The 15,479-nt window shown below is 45.6% G+C and overlaps 1 protein-coding gene across 5 annotated transcripts in view; it reads right to left on the reverse strand.

The window, feature by feature from the left end:
* Window positions 1-7,157: 7,157 nt before the first annotated feature.
* PCYT1B (phosphate cytidylyltransferase 1, choline, beta) overlaps window positions 7,158-15,479 on the reverse strand; it is a 40,840-nt gene continuing 32,518 nt past the window's right edge. For 2 of the 5 annotated variants that reach the window (XM_017827125.1, XM_017827128.1), the window contains 3 exons: window positions 14,808-14,950; window positions 13,150-13,338; window positions 7,158-7,996 (listed from right to left, as the gene is read on the reverse strand). In XM_017827125.1, the coding sequence (XP_017682614.1) occupies window positions 7,790-7,996; window positions 13,150-13,338; window positions 14,808-14,950 (539 nt within the window). In that variant the 3' untranslated portion in view covers window positions 7,158-7,789. Of the gene's footprint in view, window positions 7,997-8,091; window positions 8,877-11,723; window positions 11,816-13,149; window positions 13,339-14,807; window positions 14,951-15,479 lie in introns of those variants that run through there. The other 3 variants (XM_017827126.1, XM_017827127.1, XM_017827129.1) reach the window with 3 other exon arrangements.

The raw sequence follows: 15,479 nt of genomic DNA on the forward strand, positions 1-15,479 counted from the left end.
AGAATTTATTTTAAAACTTCAAATGAGAAGAAATCCATGTTTTGTACTTTCTCACTGCTCACCATTTGCCTGACTGGGTATTCACAGGAGCTCAGTGGTTAATTAAGTAGCTCACAATTGCAAAATCTGTCAGCATGTACCACATAATATTTGACAGTAGCTGTCTGTAGAAAATAAAGCATCTAGTTGCAGCAGCAGCAGTATAATGAAGATTTATGGCTTTAGGACACAGGCTTATGTAGGAGAACAATTTGTAACAAGGGATCATGTTTTTTTATACAATTCATGCCTTTTTCAGACTGCTGTAGACTCAGTACTTCAATTTGTTACTTTCAGTGGGAAGACAATCTTGCAGTAGACAGTTTTTAAATTAAGTCAGAGATATAAAACATGTCAGGCATGCTTGATAGGAAAAATTAAACTCTTTATTAATGTCAGATCAGTTTATATTCATCATCTAACTTGGAGGCTGTTTTTACTTTAAGCTTTTGTACCATCTCCACTAGGAGTAGATTGGAGTATAGTAAATAATGTCTGCCGTGTGTTGTCTGACAGCATCAGTCATTTAGAAATCTTGTCACAGCAATCTGAAAGTCCTTCTCCATCCTTGTGACTTGGATAATTTTTTTATGGCTTTGGTCCAAGCTATGTGTCTCCTAGTCCAAAGGCAGCAGGCACGTTCCTTTGCTTCTACTAGTGTGCAGCTGGAGCCATAATTTGAATGTCATAAGACATTTTTGATCTGCAAAAATGTGGATTCCTGTCTTGAAATTAATGTCAGGGTACCTGTAAATACGCTGATTCAAAAGACCATTTTCAGACAAAAGCTTCAGTTCTGCCAGTCTTCAGGGTCACGTGTTGACTGTGTTTTGGTACGGGGAAGCTTTCCAGGGACAGCTTCATTAACATGTTCTTGCCATTGTGGAAGCTGATGCCAGTTTGCACGTTGTGCCACAGGAGCTGTCCTGGCAAACTTGGGGTTGTTGGTGCGCGTGACTTCCCCTGCGCTGTCAGTGAGCACCTCCCTCGCCTGTTTGCTTTGCTCTTTATCCTTCTGTTAATAAACCCCTTTGTAGACATTGGAACACTTGATACAGTCCTTGAGGCTGTGGGGGACCAACACTTGAGGCACGGTCAGGTTTGCATTGAGGTAGAGGAAAGTGGCTTTGTGTGTGTGCCAGGTGTGAGTCACAGCCACGGGGTAGTTGTTGTGTCTCTCAGTGTTGGTGGGCTAAAGGTTAGTGTTCCCAAGCACTGTGCTCTAGATGCTCTGGAACAGGGCAACAACATTCCCCCAGGGAAACACTGTTCTTTCCTTCTGGATTTCCAGATGTGGTGTCAGTATTGGTGAGTGGGTGTCTGGTCCACACAATGCAGTACTTGTGAACTGCTGTGTTATGTGCTGCTGAAAGTGGCCGGGTCCTGTGCCTTGTAATGTACAAGGTTACCACTGTACAATGTATTTCACAAATAGCCCTTTGTCATGGATGAGGAGGTTGCAGTTATGCTTTGTATAATATTTTAAATACATTTTGTCATGCTATTACTCTGTGCATTTAACAATGGAGAATGCTGGCTTGTTAAACACCGTGTTTTACAGCAGGTGAACTGGGGTTTCTAGGTTTGTAGTGGCATGTGGAAATATTTTATCAGGGTGCTTGATACACAACTGTCAGTGCTCAAATATATAATTAATCTCTAACTTTTGGGTTCTTGATAAACAGTTGAACAGTTGGGTAAAGTGTGCAAGATGATCACCTTGGGCACTTTTCTGTGGGTGTGATTTCATTCAGGTAATGGCTGGAGTCAGTTCTGCTGATGGCATGGTCGTACTACCACTCTTTGCATAATGGCTGTGTTTTAATTACCTTCTGTGTAGTTTAGTTCTCAGTTCTTAATGACAAATTGACTTGAATTCACAAAAACTAGAAGTTGAAAGGTGTCAGAATAGAGATGCTTGACCTCAGGACAATGTTTTTTCTCTCCTTTCTTTAAGAGATACCGACTCTGAGCTTGCTGGTGTTTTCAGATGGTTCTCCATGTTCTCTGTGTGGCTGTGACACAAGTATGTGCTGTGGGATGGTTTGAAGTAAAGGTTGTCTTGAGGAGGAAAAAGGAAATCAAAACAAGCCACCCAAGATTTGTGATGTTTGGATTATGTTTAATTTGGAACCAGCTATTTTTGGGGAGAATCTTGTTAGTTCTTATACAGGATATGCCTTATGCATTTTTCTGTTTGCATGTGAACAATGTGAATATTTAAAAGGTTGGGTTTGGTTTTTTCTGGAATAAAGCCACTCATCTGTGAGAGGCCTTTTAGGGAACCAAGGGGGATGAGGAGAACAAATGAGAATTTTCCCTAAGTGATAGTTCTCCATTTTGTTTTGGCATTTGGCTTTTAATCACATATTGTAGCAGTGCAAGTTCAGGACACTTAAAAATGAAGCTAAATAACTTTTAAACAGATGATACAAAATACCTTCAGTATGGCTAAGTAGCAAAGTAACTGGGTTCTTACTAGTTAATGCATTAGTTTTGAAATGAAAAAGCTGTAGTATGGCATGTAGTACATCAAAATAACACACTCCTGTTGATATTCAGAGCTGGTCACTTGTAAAGAACAGGTTATAATTAATCTACTCTTCCTAACTGCATGACAGCTTTGAAGCTCACAGGCCCTTTATTTTATGGAAAACCAGTGTGGATTTGTAGGGAAATGTGATTAGAGAATCATGAGAATGGGGGAAAAAAGTACCAAAAAGTGATGAAGAGGGCATAATTTATTTTATCAAAGTTGTTTGTAGAATTTGAAATGTGTGTGTGACTTGATGTGCTCAGGCACAGGAATAACTGCTTTGAGTTAAAAGACCATTTTCTCCTTGATTAGTCCAGTTAAGGATTTAAAACATTAATTTATTGCTACATTTTTTAACTGAAATCTGTACTTTGTAACTGTGAAACCTGTGCCTTGCAACTGTATTTTTGCTTTTGTTTACTGCAGTCATTTAAAAACCAAAAAAAGCACCAAAACCTCTTCAGATTACTGGATCCCAACTTTCCTGTGCCAGAGGTTTTGCTTTCACTCTTTCTGCAAACAGGAGAAGCCAATCACAGGGGTTTGGGGGTTTCTGCATTGTTTGATCCCATAGGATATGGGTTTGGGGTGTCCCCCTTTCAGATCCATGTCTGGGATCCTTTCAAAGGCACAATTTTCTCCTTAAATTTTTTTTGGCTTGTTTGTCTTCACAGTGTATTTTGCTGTTCTCCAGTATAGAAAGCAGACATTTGTGTGAAAGGCAGAACTGCCTCACCTGGCTTCAGAGCTTGCAGTTCTCCCTTCCTCATTGAAACAGGCATCGATGCTGTTGTAGAGAATATCTAAAAAGGGACGGAGATAACAAGTGTGAAAGAACTGGCCATGAATAACTGCTGGGGTAGGGAAATTCAAGCCTCTTATTTGTGGAATTGCTTGTAACATTGTCATAGGAAGAGCCTCAGTTGTTGCTGGAGTCTCGGTCCCACATTTCCCGGATTAACACAGTGAAAGTGCATATCCGAAGGCTTTCAATTATTTTTATTTCAGTCTGTATCTGTCTCCTCTCCCCCAGGTGGAGCTGTGAGGCAGTGGCCTTGATTTCCATTCCAATTCGAAATTCTAATGCTGTCCTTCCTTTCACCTACCAGGAAAGGGCCTTGTCTTTAGAAAGAAAAGGGCAAAAAATAACTGTGTGTTTGCGCTTCTGGACACATGTATTTTGAGAGGAAAAAAATTCTCTTCAAAATCAGATCAGTTCTTAAGATAGTCTGCTGCCTGAAAGGGTCTCCTCCCAAGAGGCAAAACCCTAGGTTCATTTTCTGACCCATCTACAGCCCTGTTTTATGAGGAGGTCAGAGGTGTTCTGCACCAGACTCAAGTGAAACTGCTGCTTAATTAAGTGCTATCACACAGGATTCTCTTCCTGTGATGTTTGTTACCCTTTTACAAGCAAATTTGATGTAGTATCAAACCTCTCCTTCCTGCTCATAGGCCTGGTTCCCAAGGGGGTTTGCCATGAACCAAACAAGGATCTCCTCTGGACTAGGCTGAACACTGTGAGGCTCACTCACAGGGATGCTTCTTACGTATCTCCCAAGTGATACCCAGGCACTGCTCAAAACAGCCACAAATCCATCTTAAGTGATAAAGCTTCTATTACCTGGCAGCATCTTGGTGTGGGCTCTGTGCCTTTAAATAGTTGCTCTGCTGTGCTCAATGACTTGGAAATTTGCTTATTCTGTAATTAAAAAGATCTCAGATGGGAAGTCCTGAGCCTCCATCCGCTGGTTCAGCTTCTCCCTGCCTGACGCAGGACTGTTCAATAAATAATCTTTACAGCTGCTGCAGTACTAACTTCTTACAGATAGGACAAAAGGGAAAGAACAAAGCAAGAATATTCAGGTATCAGACTGGATCAGATGGAGAAAGAGTCAAGTCTGAAGGCCAGTGTCAGGATTTGTCCCTGTGGCTCACATTTGCTGCTGCAGTTTTCCATAAATCTGTTACAGCCACACATCATCTTGGCACCCACAAGAGCATCTCAGTTGTTGCTCAGCAGCAGAAGCAGAATGGCTGCAAAAGCACCATCTCTTTCTTCCACTTAGAAGTAAGAATTAAAATAGTGGCTCCTGAATCCACTGTGCTGGGGCAGAGGATAAGGGAGGTCTCAGACTTGTTGGTGTCTAAGGCTGCACCTCTCCAGCTGGGACAGCATTTCCCCACCTTTACCTTGCAGCCAGAAAAACGTGGGTGAGGCAAGGAGAGGTGATCCTGTCCATGTGGAGAGCAGCAAGTCAAGCAGCAGCATTTTGGGCAGGTTGGCAAAGCTGTTCTAGTGGCATTTGTGGGGTACCTAGGATGGGGTAACAGACACTGTGCCATCAGTGGGGTTTGTGCTGGGGGTTGTGTTCATGTGTCCAAAGGTGCTGTAAAATAACAGGGTGAGGCAGCTGTGTTTGTCATACACTGTTTATTTTTCATGTGGAGCTTTGCTGATAAATAGGACTGAATTAAAGCAACACTTGTGAAAAATAAAACCCAACCATGACTCAGAAGTGCAAAACTGCCCTCCATGTGTCCAGAGACGATGAGGTTCTGGTTTGCTGGAGACAGCACATGAATGTACCTGCAGGGCAAAGGCTTTAGCTTATTGATATCCTAAATGCAAATGGACACCTGGTACAGTATATGGCTTTGTTGCTGGGTACCCACCCACCTGTGACCCTGAGAAACATCTGATAAGAACAGGTCACTGGTGAGTTTTTCTCCAGTTCCCATCCACAAATTGTGGTGCTGTCTCCACTCAAACCACTGAGCAAGGGCTGCTGAACATTAAGTGCTGTGAAACTAAAATGAACAAAAAACAAATGCTAAAAGCCAAGAACAACAAATCCCTGCCCACCTCCATTGCATTTGGACATGGCTCGTCACATCAACAGCACCAGTAGAGAGCAGACAGTTCCCATGGTGGAGGAGTGGTTTGTGATGGGAAGACTTAAGACTTGCAAAGGATCAGAAAAACAAGTGCATCCCAGGTATGAAATTACAGTAACAGGTTGCCTAAGGCTGAGAAAGGTCTTAATTGCATCGTCCCATTGGGCGCACAGCTGGCAGCAGCTGAAGTAGCTGTGGCTCTCCCTTTGCACTTTCCACCCTATTTCCTGCTCATCTCTTTTTGCAGCTCTGTGTAAGAAGGAAATACCTTTATTCCAGATGATGAAGTGTGGCACAAGATGCTGTGTACTTGTACTTGTGGTCATCTGAGAAGAGTCTGGGAAAATGTTGGCAAACTAAAATCAGTTACCTCGTAGTGGGGGAGGGATGAAAGCTGTAGGAAACGAGCAGAGTGCAGGGCTAATTTCGTGCCAGGTACCAGGGTCTGTAATTTACCTGCCCAGAAAAGTATCTGGAAGGGATGGAGTGAAAGAAATCTTAGCTACCAACCTGGTCACACTCAGTGAGGTAAGGACAGCAGCCTGGGGGGGGCACTGCTGCCAGCAAGTACAACCACCCCATGTGCTCGGGCATCTTCTTCCCTCAGTTGTTTTCCAAGAGCCACTTGGAGCCCTCCTCTCCCAGTGTTTCCTGTGCTGTCTGTGCAGGGAACCAGCAAGTGCTGACTGGTGCTGCCCACAGCGGCCGCCGTGTCCTGGTGGGTTTGCAGTTCCTGGTGGGTTTGCAGTTCCAGGCAGCCGTGGCACAGAGTGATTTTGCTGCTGTGACTCACTGCCCGAGGCTGTGCCCAGCAGGCTGCCCATAGGACAGGTGGGCGGTGGAAGCCTTGTCCTGCTGGCCAGACACCAAAGCTGACGCTGGGCTGGAGAGCCTCAAACGTGCCCATGTGCTGAGGCAGCTGTGCCAGGTGAGCCTGGGAGCCAAATGGCATCACTGGTGCCCAGCCCACCACAGCACTGTGGGCTGGGGGCATTCCTGTGGCTGCCCATGGGACTCAGAAATCCTGCCAGTCTCTGCAGCCACCATAGCAGGTGCCAGCTGAGGGGCTGAACATGGAGCCAGATGTCAGGCAGGTCTGGCTTTGCCCAGCTGGAAGGACATCAGGGAAAGCTTCACCCATGTGCTCTCCCTGTGTTTCTGCTCGGGGCTGGATGGGTGTCATGGATGGAGCAAGAAAATCCTCGTGCCTAATCCCATTTAAAAGGCTTCATTTTTTCCAACCTTTTCTCCATGTTAAGGTAGAGGAATGGCCTCGGGATCCTCTGCAAGGGCAGTGTGTCAGTGAACACACCTTGGTGAGAGTTTGATGAGAAGTTTGTTGAACTGGCTGAGTACCGTGTGCCAACAGCAGCATTTTTTGCTTGTCGTTTGCTGATACATAGCTGGGAGCAGCAGGGTTTCCTAGGAGGCCACATCCCAAGGCCTTGGGATCCCATGTGGGTTTTTTAGAATTCACCAGTCAAAACCACAACCATCTTCAAACTATCTATTTCCCACACCACCACATTCCAGATAGGGCTGTCTTTTCATTTACTTTCTTTCCTTCGAAGTGCAAAGCCAGGGGGCAAACCAGAAGTGATCAGGCAGCTGTTCAGGCACTAAGAATGTGGAGAGCAATCTGATAAAGCAAAAAGCCTGACACTTTACACACACCCCATACAGAGGCTCAGTCAACAAGCAGCACTGAATATATTAAATGGATTTCCATCAACTCGCCTGGAGAGCTCTCCATTTCAGTGGTACGGTTTGGGCTCTGGGGCGGATGTTATTCGAGAAGAAAAAAAAGTAAAACTTTATTCCCTGTTTCTCAATGTATTTGCTGCAGCAAAGCCATTCTTTCATGTGCCAGAAGAGCTCAAGGTCAGCAGGGTCTGGTACAACTGTATCTTCTCCATCCATAGGCTGCAGCCCACACGTGCCTGTGTGCTGGGCCGGGATCAGGAGCTAGCAGGGCTCCTCTGCCAGCCCCCCTCGGTGCAGAGCTCCCGCCGGCCTGGCCTGGAGCAGCGGCTGTAAAGCAGCACAACAGGGACAGGACCTGGCCCACAGGTGTGTTTTTGTCATTCCCTGGTGCTGTGTCTGGCAGGCGCTGCTGGCTGGGCCTCCAGCACCGCCAGGGAGTGGGGATGGGATAAGCTCTTCCTGAGATCTCCCTTGCTGTGCTCCAGTTAGTTTTCAACATCTCCCAGAGCACGATCCCTGCTGTCAGAGATACCCCTGGTGTTCCTCACGCTTCTCCCCATCCAGTGGCTGAGTCCATAGCTTGTTCTTCTGTCTCATGGTTAAAAAAATATATCTTTATTTTTCATCCTCATCTCCCTCGCTCATGCTACTGAGGGAGGCAGAGGCAGCTTTTGGAGAAGAGGGAGGGGAGGCCTTATTGATGACCCAAGGTGGAGATGGAGAGCGGGATGGAGAGCGGCCTCGTGTGGGACTGCTGTTTGGGCTCTGCCGGGGAGAAAAAGCCTGGAGCATTCGGCCACTTCGTTCCTGGAACATCTGCTTCTGCAAAAGCAAAGTGAAAAGATGCTCTTTGAGTATTGCACAGGGGGGAAGGGATGGCTGTGAGCAGGCAGGGGCTGCACTGTGCCTCTCACCTGGGAGAGAGCAGGGAGCCAAAGCCCTGGAGCACAGCTGGTTTGCCTCTTCTCCTGTGCTCATAATAACCTGGCTTTTATGTGCAAGTTTTCACCTCAGCTGAGACACCGCCAGTGTGAGAACACTGTGTGTCCCAAGCCAGCTCGGGGGACTCCCTTTGTCTTTTTTGTATGCGTTGATCACACTCTTAAAAAGTCAGTTTTCTGCCTGAACACCAAACATTCCTAGTTCCCATGACCTTTTTTGCTTCTAGCATGCTGATACAGACCACCCTTCTCCTGAGCTTCCTGGCTCTTTCAGCCTTTATTCCTCTTTCCCTTCTTGAGACAGCCTTGTGCCTGCCAAATACTGGCAGCTGCTTCCCTAGATACCTGGAGCAGGCACCACTCAAACCCATAAACTGGGGGTGGGAATGTCAGAATTTGGGTGTCTGTGTGAAAAGAGAAACACGTGCAGGCTCTATGTTCTGCTTGGAGCTTTATTGTCATTTTTGCTTTGCAAAGCTGAGTGGAGGCCTGCCAGAGCTGGTAGGGTGGAAGAGACCACCTCTGCAGTCAAGCAATCTGCTACAGTAAGGCAAGTACCTCTACTTACTACAGCAGCTACAGGGCCTTGCATCAGCCTGCCGGGCTGGGCTACAGAAGATGTGGCATGTGCTGTGCAGCTGCTGCAGGAGTCAGGTGAAAAATGCCAAATCTCAGTGCCTTGCTGCTCCTCCTGGGGATGGGGAGCAAGAAGTCTCAATCTTGGCTGGAGCACTGGCAGTCAGGTCACAGGTGATGCTCGGCTGGAAAGGAAAGATCCAGCCCGGACAAAGTTAAGTTGCCATTCAGGTCTGAGAGGAAAATACTTGTGCAGAATGTATGCTGGATTTGCCTGTTTGGGCAGCTGCAGACTTGATCTTAGCTAAGTTTTCATCTTGTTCCTCTCCTCCCCTTCTCCCCGCAGTGACTCTGCTGTGTGCCGACCTTACTACCAGCCAAGGAGCCTGTAGCTGCCCATTTTGTTCTTCCTCCCCCTCTTTGAAACTTCCCTGCCAGCAGAGAGGCCAATGCTGATTTTCCCCTCAGGTTCCTGGTGTTTGCTAATCCCAAGTGTTAAAAATCGAGCACAAATACTGAACTTAACTGTTCCCCTGTGAGCTCCCTCTCCCAATTAACATCTTTAGCACATTGGCCTTTATTGACTTAGTTTTAGAGCCTGGATGTTGCTGCAGTGCGGAATGGCAGAACAGTTCCTGCCTGGAGCCACACTTACCAACACCCCACGGTGTGTAACCTACCCCTGCACAACTGCTAGGTCCAAAATAGCCAAGACTTCCTAAAATCTCAACAGTTAGCAGATGGTGATTGCTCCTGATAAATGGTGCCAGGAATGGGGGAGGATTTCTGTGGCTGAGAGCTGTGAGGATGTCACCAGGGCTGGCAAAGCCCCAAAGCCTGTTTGCAATTCAGTGGTAGGGGTGCAAAACTTTTCTTTAGATCACAGAAATTTGCAGTTCTGTTGGCTTGACTTAATCTGTTTCACCCTCTCAGTGAAAATGACTCCCAACAAAAAAATGTTTGATGTGAAGTATCTTTACCCTGGCCAACCAAAACACTTTGACTTGCTCCTGCTACTTCAGAAAGCTCAGAGGTATAGTGGTGCTCCATAGTGGTGTGGTACCAGTGCTGGGGGAGATCCAAGTGTCCCAGCTTGGCTGGTATCCCATGTGGCAGGGGGTATGTGGCTGTACCTTGGGTCATCTGGGTTAGAGATGGAAAGGGGAATCCCACCTTCCTACTAGGGCCCTCAGCCGGGCTTTAAGGACACCTGCTTCCCAGTCCCTGCTTCAGCAAAGGGTTTGTGGCTTGAACAAGCTGGTGTATTCACACCTTCAGCAGGGTAACTGCCTGGCCACTCTGAATTGCCTCCTGCACTAGTGCTGGATCCACCAGGTTTCTGGCTAAAACCACAACTGCTGCAGGAGGAGGAGGTGGTGTAATTCACCTGCCTCCAGAATGCATCTTTCCCTCCAGCTGTGCCCTAGCAGGGTCAGTAAGTCATACCCTTTGCAGGCAAGGTGCTCCTTGGGCTGTTGGGTGCTGAAGAAGCAGAACAAGTGTTAATGGCTTCCCGAATGCTGGAGGGTTAGACAAGGCTGGATGTGCTCTGGACCTTTACCAGAGGTGGGAAAATAATTTCAAAGTCTTAATTCAAGCAAGTTCAGGTACAGCCAATCAGTTCAGGGTTTCTTTTTGGCAAACTTGCTTCTGCGAAAAAATATTTCGCCCGTTTCTGAATCTCATTGTCTATATGTTGATATTCCTTTTCTTTACAAAGCAAGCGTCAGCCAAGTGTCACTTCTGCTTTTGAGCTGCTGATTATTCCGAGGCCATGTTTGGGTCCAGGCTGCAGACACATGGTGTGGCCTAGACACTGTCCCTGGGTTCATGTTGCAACCTGTAAGTCTCATCTGAGCCCTTGCTGATGTCTGAGGTGCTGCAGCCGTTTCAAGTGCAACCATCCCCAACTGCCTCTGTGCACTGCAGCCGACCCCTTGAAGGGACATCTCATCTGGAGGGACACTTCTGAGGGAGACTGGCACAGAACCCTGCCCTGTGAGCTTTGCTTTCTCTCTGCTGACCTCAATTGTAGGTGCCCGTTTGTGCCCGTCCGGGAGGAGGTGGAATGGACCCTGCTGCTTTCCACTTCCACGGAGTGGTGTCTCTGCCATTGGGCCCTGTGTGCCAGGCTGTGTGGTGGTCCCTTCTCACACCACAAGTTTCATGCCACATTATCATCACTTCTGACTCCTCTGTGACTCTCTTGCAGAAAATGTACATACAGGGGATTGCACAGGTGGGCAAAATTGCCACTGAATTATAGACATCTTGACATTTGAAAACTGACATTTTGACCTTTTTCACAAATGGGCATTTTTTTGTGGGTTACATGGCCCTTACTTTTAGGAAATTGATGCTAGCATAAAGCATATTATAATAATTATTTGTGAAATAATAATAGCATATTAATGGCATGCAAATTACTGATCTAGGGATCCAGCATGCCCGTAATGATTCCTGTACTTTTAATGTCAACATTAAAAGCAACATCTAACTAACAGTGATAAGGCAAATTAACGTTAATAACAGTTTTGACACTAATAGTAAGTTATCATTATTTTAAAAGTCTTTCCCGTTGCCAAGGCTAAAACTGATTTAAAAAAAGCCACACCACCTCTCAGCTTGCTGTCACTGATGCTTTTCCTGCAACACTGTGAGAAGATTTCACTCCTCTTGTTCTTAACAAAGGTCTCTATGATTGCACCAGATGTCCTACTCTGTGGTCAAACACTAACTCAGGAGATATCTTAAAAGACCTTTGCAGATCAGCTTTTAGCTAATTGGATTTGGTAAAATGTTTTTATCAGCAAAGGTTTTCTAAAATGCCATTAGCGTGCAGTGTTGAGTGGGTAGAGCCAGGGAATGGATTCAAGGATTTTAAATTCTTTCCTCTCTGCACAGCCAAACTCATCTCCCCTCCTGTGGATTTTACATGCTCTGTTAGCATTAGTTTTATTTATTCAGTACCTATGGCCACAGGACCATCCCACATGGGGAACACACATCAAGCTCTATGGGCAATAACTTACAGGGGAAGCTTCAAGTGGATGTGGATGATGCTGGCAAACCAGGGCATTTCATCAGAAGAGTTCCCTTCTTGCCCTCCCCAGGGAACATGACACTGTGAACGAACAAACTGCTACATAAGCTACATATTTATGTGGCTGAGGTCTGTGTTCTTCAGTGACCACCTGCCTTTGCATGGGACAGAAGTAACTGTAAGATTATAAAGATACAGTCTCTGTTCAGTTTTAGGGTTTTCTCAGCTGAGTGGCAATCAACACAGCAAGTCGTGGCAGTGCAAAGATAAGAACCCCAGTAACAGGCAGGTACTGTATGCTTTGGTGGCACTGAGCTGTGACACAGCAGTGAGGTGGGCGGCTACTTAATTCACAAGTCGTCTGTGATGCTTTCTAAGGGTTTGTTTACAAACAAAAACTCTGCTGAGATCCTTTCACCAGAAAACAAACTCTTTTTCACTCAGAGTTTGCAACCAGAGCAGCACATCTGAGATGGTGCCTGCACTGGAGGGTCTGGCTGGGCCTGGGCTTTCACCCAACACAGCTGTCCAGACAGCTCATTGGAAAGGGACCGACTCTCAGCAGGAAGGTCTAAGAGGGTTTAAACAACTGATAAATTCTACATTCAAACTGAGCTCTGTTACCAGTTGCAATGTTGCAAAGGGAAGTCCTACGAGAAAACAAAGCTTCTTGAGGTTTGGCAAGCTATCAGACTGAAAAATGGGGCCCAGAAATCTTTTGGGGCTCTGAAGTGTCACCAACTCAAAGTGTGACTTTGGTTGGAGCGGGTGAAAGATGCTGTTGCACGCTCTGAATTGCCTTTCCAAGGCACTTGGGGATCTTTAGGAAACAGGTTTTGTGAAGCCAGCATGTACCAAGGAGAGCTTTGCAAGTGCTTTAGTTCCACCTGAGCCTTCCCTGCTGGCAGTTAGATAAGCCTGGACACTTGACATGTAAAATCATTTCTTAGAACTTTCTATTAGTAGTGTTTGAAGTTACAAAATTGTCATCTTCTACTGCTGGGTACTGAGCATGAAGAGAACCACTGGAAATCTTTTCAATGGTCCTGTTTCCCTCACTACCACCAGTGTGTATCTCTGATGTCGGTGTGGTTGCATTTATTGCTAACAGGGCCAACAGACTGCATTAGCCTGTTTGCTCATGTGTTGCTGTTATGTAGCTCTACTGAATGCAGTATCCTGTTCAGCACCACACCTTCACAAAACACAGATATTATCCCAAAGAAGCAATAGCCAGAAGCAGCAAATCCTTCTGCTGCAGTATTGGTATACATTAATGGCTTCAGCAACCAGGTCTGGCATTAGCCTACTAATGGATTTCAAAACAAGGCTGCAGCAAACGTATCTGCTCTTGATCTGTGCTACAGAGGAGAAATAAAAACCACTCAGACTTCCTGGGGTGGCAGAATACCTACCCAAGCTCCGTCAGGTCCAAACAGCTCTAAAAAGTTGCCAATAAATTCCCTGGACTTTTCTTCCCATTTCTGAATGAGGTCATGGCTCTTCTCTTCCACCTTGTAAACAAATTCTTTTGACTTTTCCTCTACATTCTTGACTTTTTCTTTCATTTTGTCCACGTGGTTTTGAAAGCGGTATTTCTTCTCCTGTTAGAAGTGTGGTAAGAGTTTAATAAAAACTTTGGAAATAATTAGCCACTGACAGTTAAGAAGACAAAAAATTGCATTAATGTATCACAATACATATGACCTTGGTTAACTATTCCCATTAACCATTCCCCCTATATTATTATATATGCCACCCTATATTATTATAAATGCAAGTTTAACATCCGTGAAACAAAGTGCACAAGGTACATATTGAAAAGACTTCTTTTGTGACTACTGTGTTTAATCTACTACATGAACTTCCTGTATTTCCAAACTGAACACACTTTGAAAATTCTAGGAATCTTGTGCAGGATAGATGTCAGAAACTAACAGCTCAAGCTTAGCAGTGGGCAAAAGGCAAATCTCCCTGGGGTTCCTAGCAAACACTGCTGACTTGCCAGCCTGGATGTTAACTTGGACCAAAGTGTCTCTTCGGTTGGATTTGTGCAAGCACAAGGAAAACTCTCTTCACCTCCACACCTGGCTAATACAGAAGCTTCTGGCTGTAACACAGATGTGTGCAGGCCAGTGGATTGTGGCCAGCAAACTCCTAAGTCACACAGAAAAAGAGAGGGACAGTGAAACAAATATTTATGCCCTCTGATCTGTGATTTATCTGCCAGACTACAAAATAAGAAACAGGTAAACAAAACTCTCATGAAATGACACAATTCAGTCGTTCACAAGGGGGTTTCCCAGCTCCAGGGAAGGAGGTGGGAAGTCCTGCTGTGAGCCAGCTCAGCTACAAGGGAGATTTCAGTTATGTGGGTTATCTTGAGGCCTGAAATTAAAACTTGAAACAGAAAATGAAGGACAGTGAACTCTCGTTTCTCATTGGAGGGTAAGGGACAGGTCTGTATGTGGAAGATGAATAATGTGAGCCATCCTTTCAAATGTCGCTCTTCCCCTACCTATTGTGGCTTCTGAGCTATTCAGCATCGTTTATGTACCAGCTTCCTAACATACTTCCTTGTCTTTTGAAAACTATTTTTGCTTTCCCTAGTAATCTCACTGCTCGGTGGCTGGTTTTGTTAGGGTTTTTTTGGTTTGGGTTGGGTTTTTTTATCCTATTGCATTGTAGAGAAAGTTTGGATTTCAAAATCCTTGCTCTCTGTTCTGCCTTCTTGGAATAAAAAAAGAAATCTGGTGTTGGGTGTGTGGCTGAGCAGCCTGTGGTGAGGAGGTGGGCTCCCTCCTTGTGTGTCATTGTCACCTACAGCTCTAGGAGGAAGGAGGAGCAGCAGCTTTGTTAAAAGCATGAAAGTGTAAGATGGAAATGAAGCTGCTAATTAATAGGAGCAATTAAAACTACCCTCAACTTAACAGTTTCTTTTAAATTCTTTTAAACTGAGTTCTTTCCAGCTATTTTAAAAGCAGCAGGAGGAAGATATCCTTTGTCAACCCTTCCTGTACATTCAGGGTCCTAGGAGAGAGTTTTTCAGAGGGAAATGCAGATCAGTACTTACACTTATAAAGCTGACATTCAGCTCTTTGGCGGTGTATCCTCGTTGGAGGTTGCGCCGGGCGTACACGTCGTAGTCCCGGACAATCCTTGTGATGATGTCTGATGTGGAGATACCTTCGGTTCTCTGTGTTGGCACAAACATTCCTGAGCAAAGTGGGAAAAGAAAGCGTGCTCAGAAAGCACAGCAGGACCAGGCACTGGGGCAGGTAGATGAGGAGGAACACAAAATTGCCTGACCAAAGCTGAGGCTTCAATTCTGCCATATTCCTAGTTCTTTCCTGTTGTTCCTCTGTAAGCCTGGGGAAGGCAAGGTTGCTATACCATTCTTTTTCCTCAGGTCTTCAGAAAGACTGAAGTTTGCCCTCTGCACAGTGTCAGCTGTGATGTGGAACAACTTATTAGATCAGTAGGGACTCCTGAGCCAGGAAGGCCAAACTTCAGAGCTGTGGCAATTCACTGAGCAGTTCTTTTCATGAGCATAGCAGTTATTTAATGTTATATACAGGAGCAGGGTGGTTTGCTGCTCTCCTGCGTATTTCCACGCTCCCCTCCTGTGCTGCATTATCTGACAGTCTTTGTTCTGCTGAGTAAAACAGACCAGCCTCTGGCCTTGACCAAAGCCAGGAAGCCCCTTCAGGTAAAAGGTGCATTACAATCACTGGAAAACACCCTG

This window comes from Lepidothrix coronata, unplaced genomic scaffold, assembly GCF_001604755.1.
Source record: "Lepidothrix coronata isolate B3197 unplaced genomic scaffold, Lepidothrix_coronata-1.0 Scaffold135, whole genome shotgun sequence".
Lineage (NCBI taxonomy): Eukaryota > Metazoa > Chordata > Aves > Passeriformes > Pipridae > Lepidothrix > Lepidothrix coronata.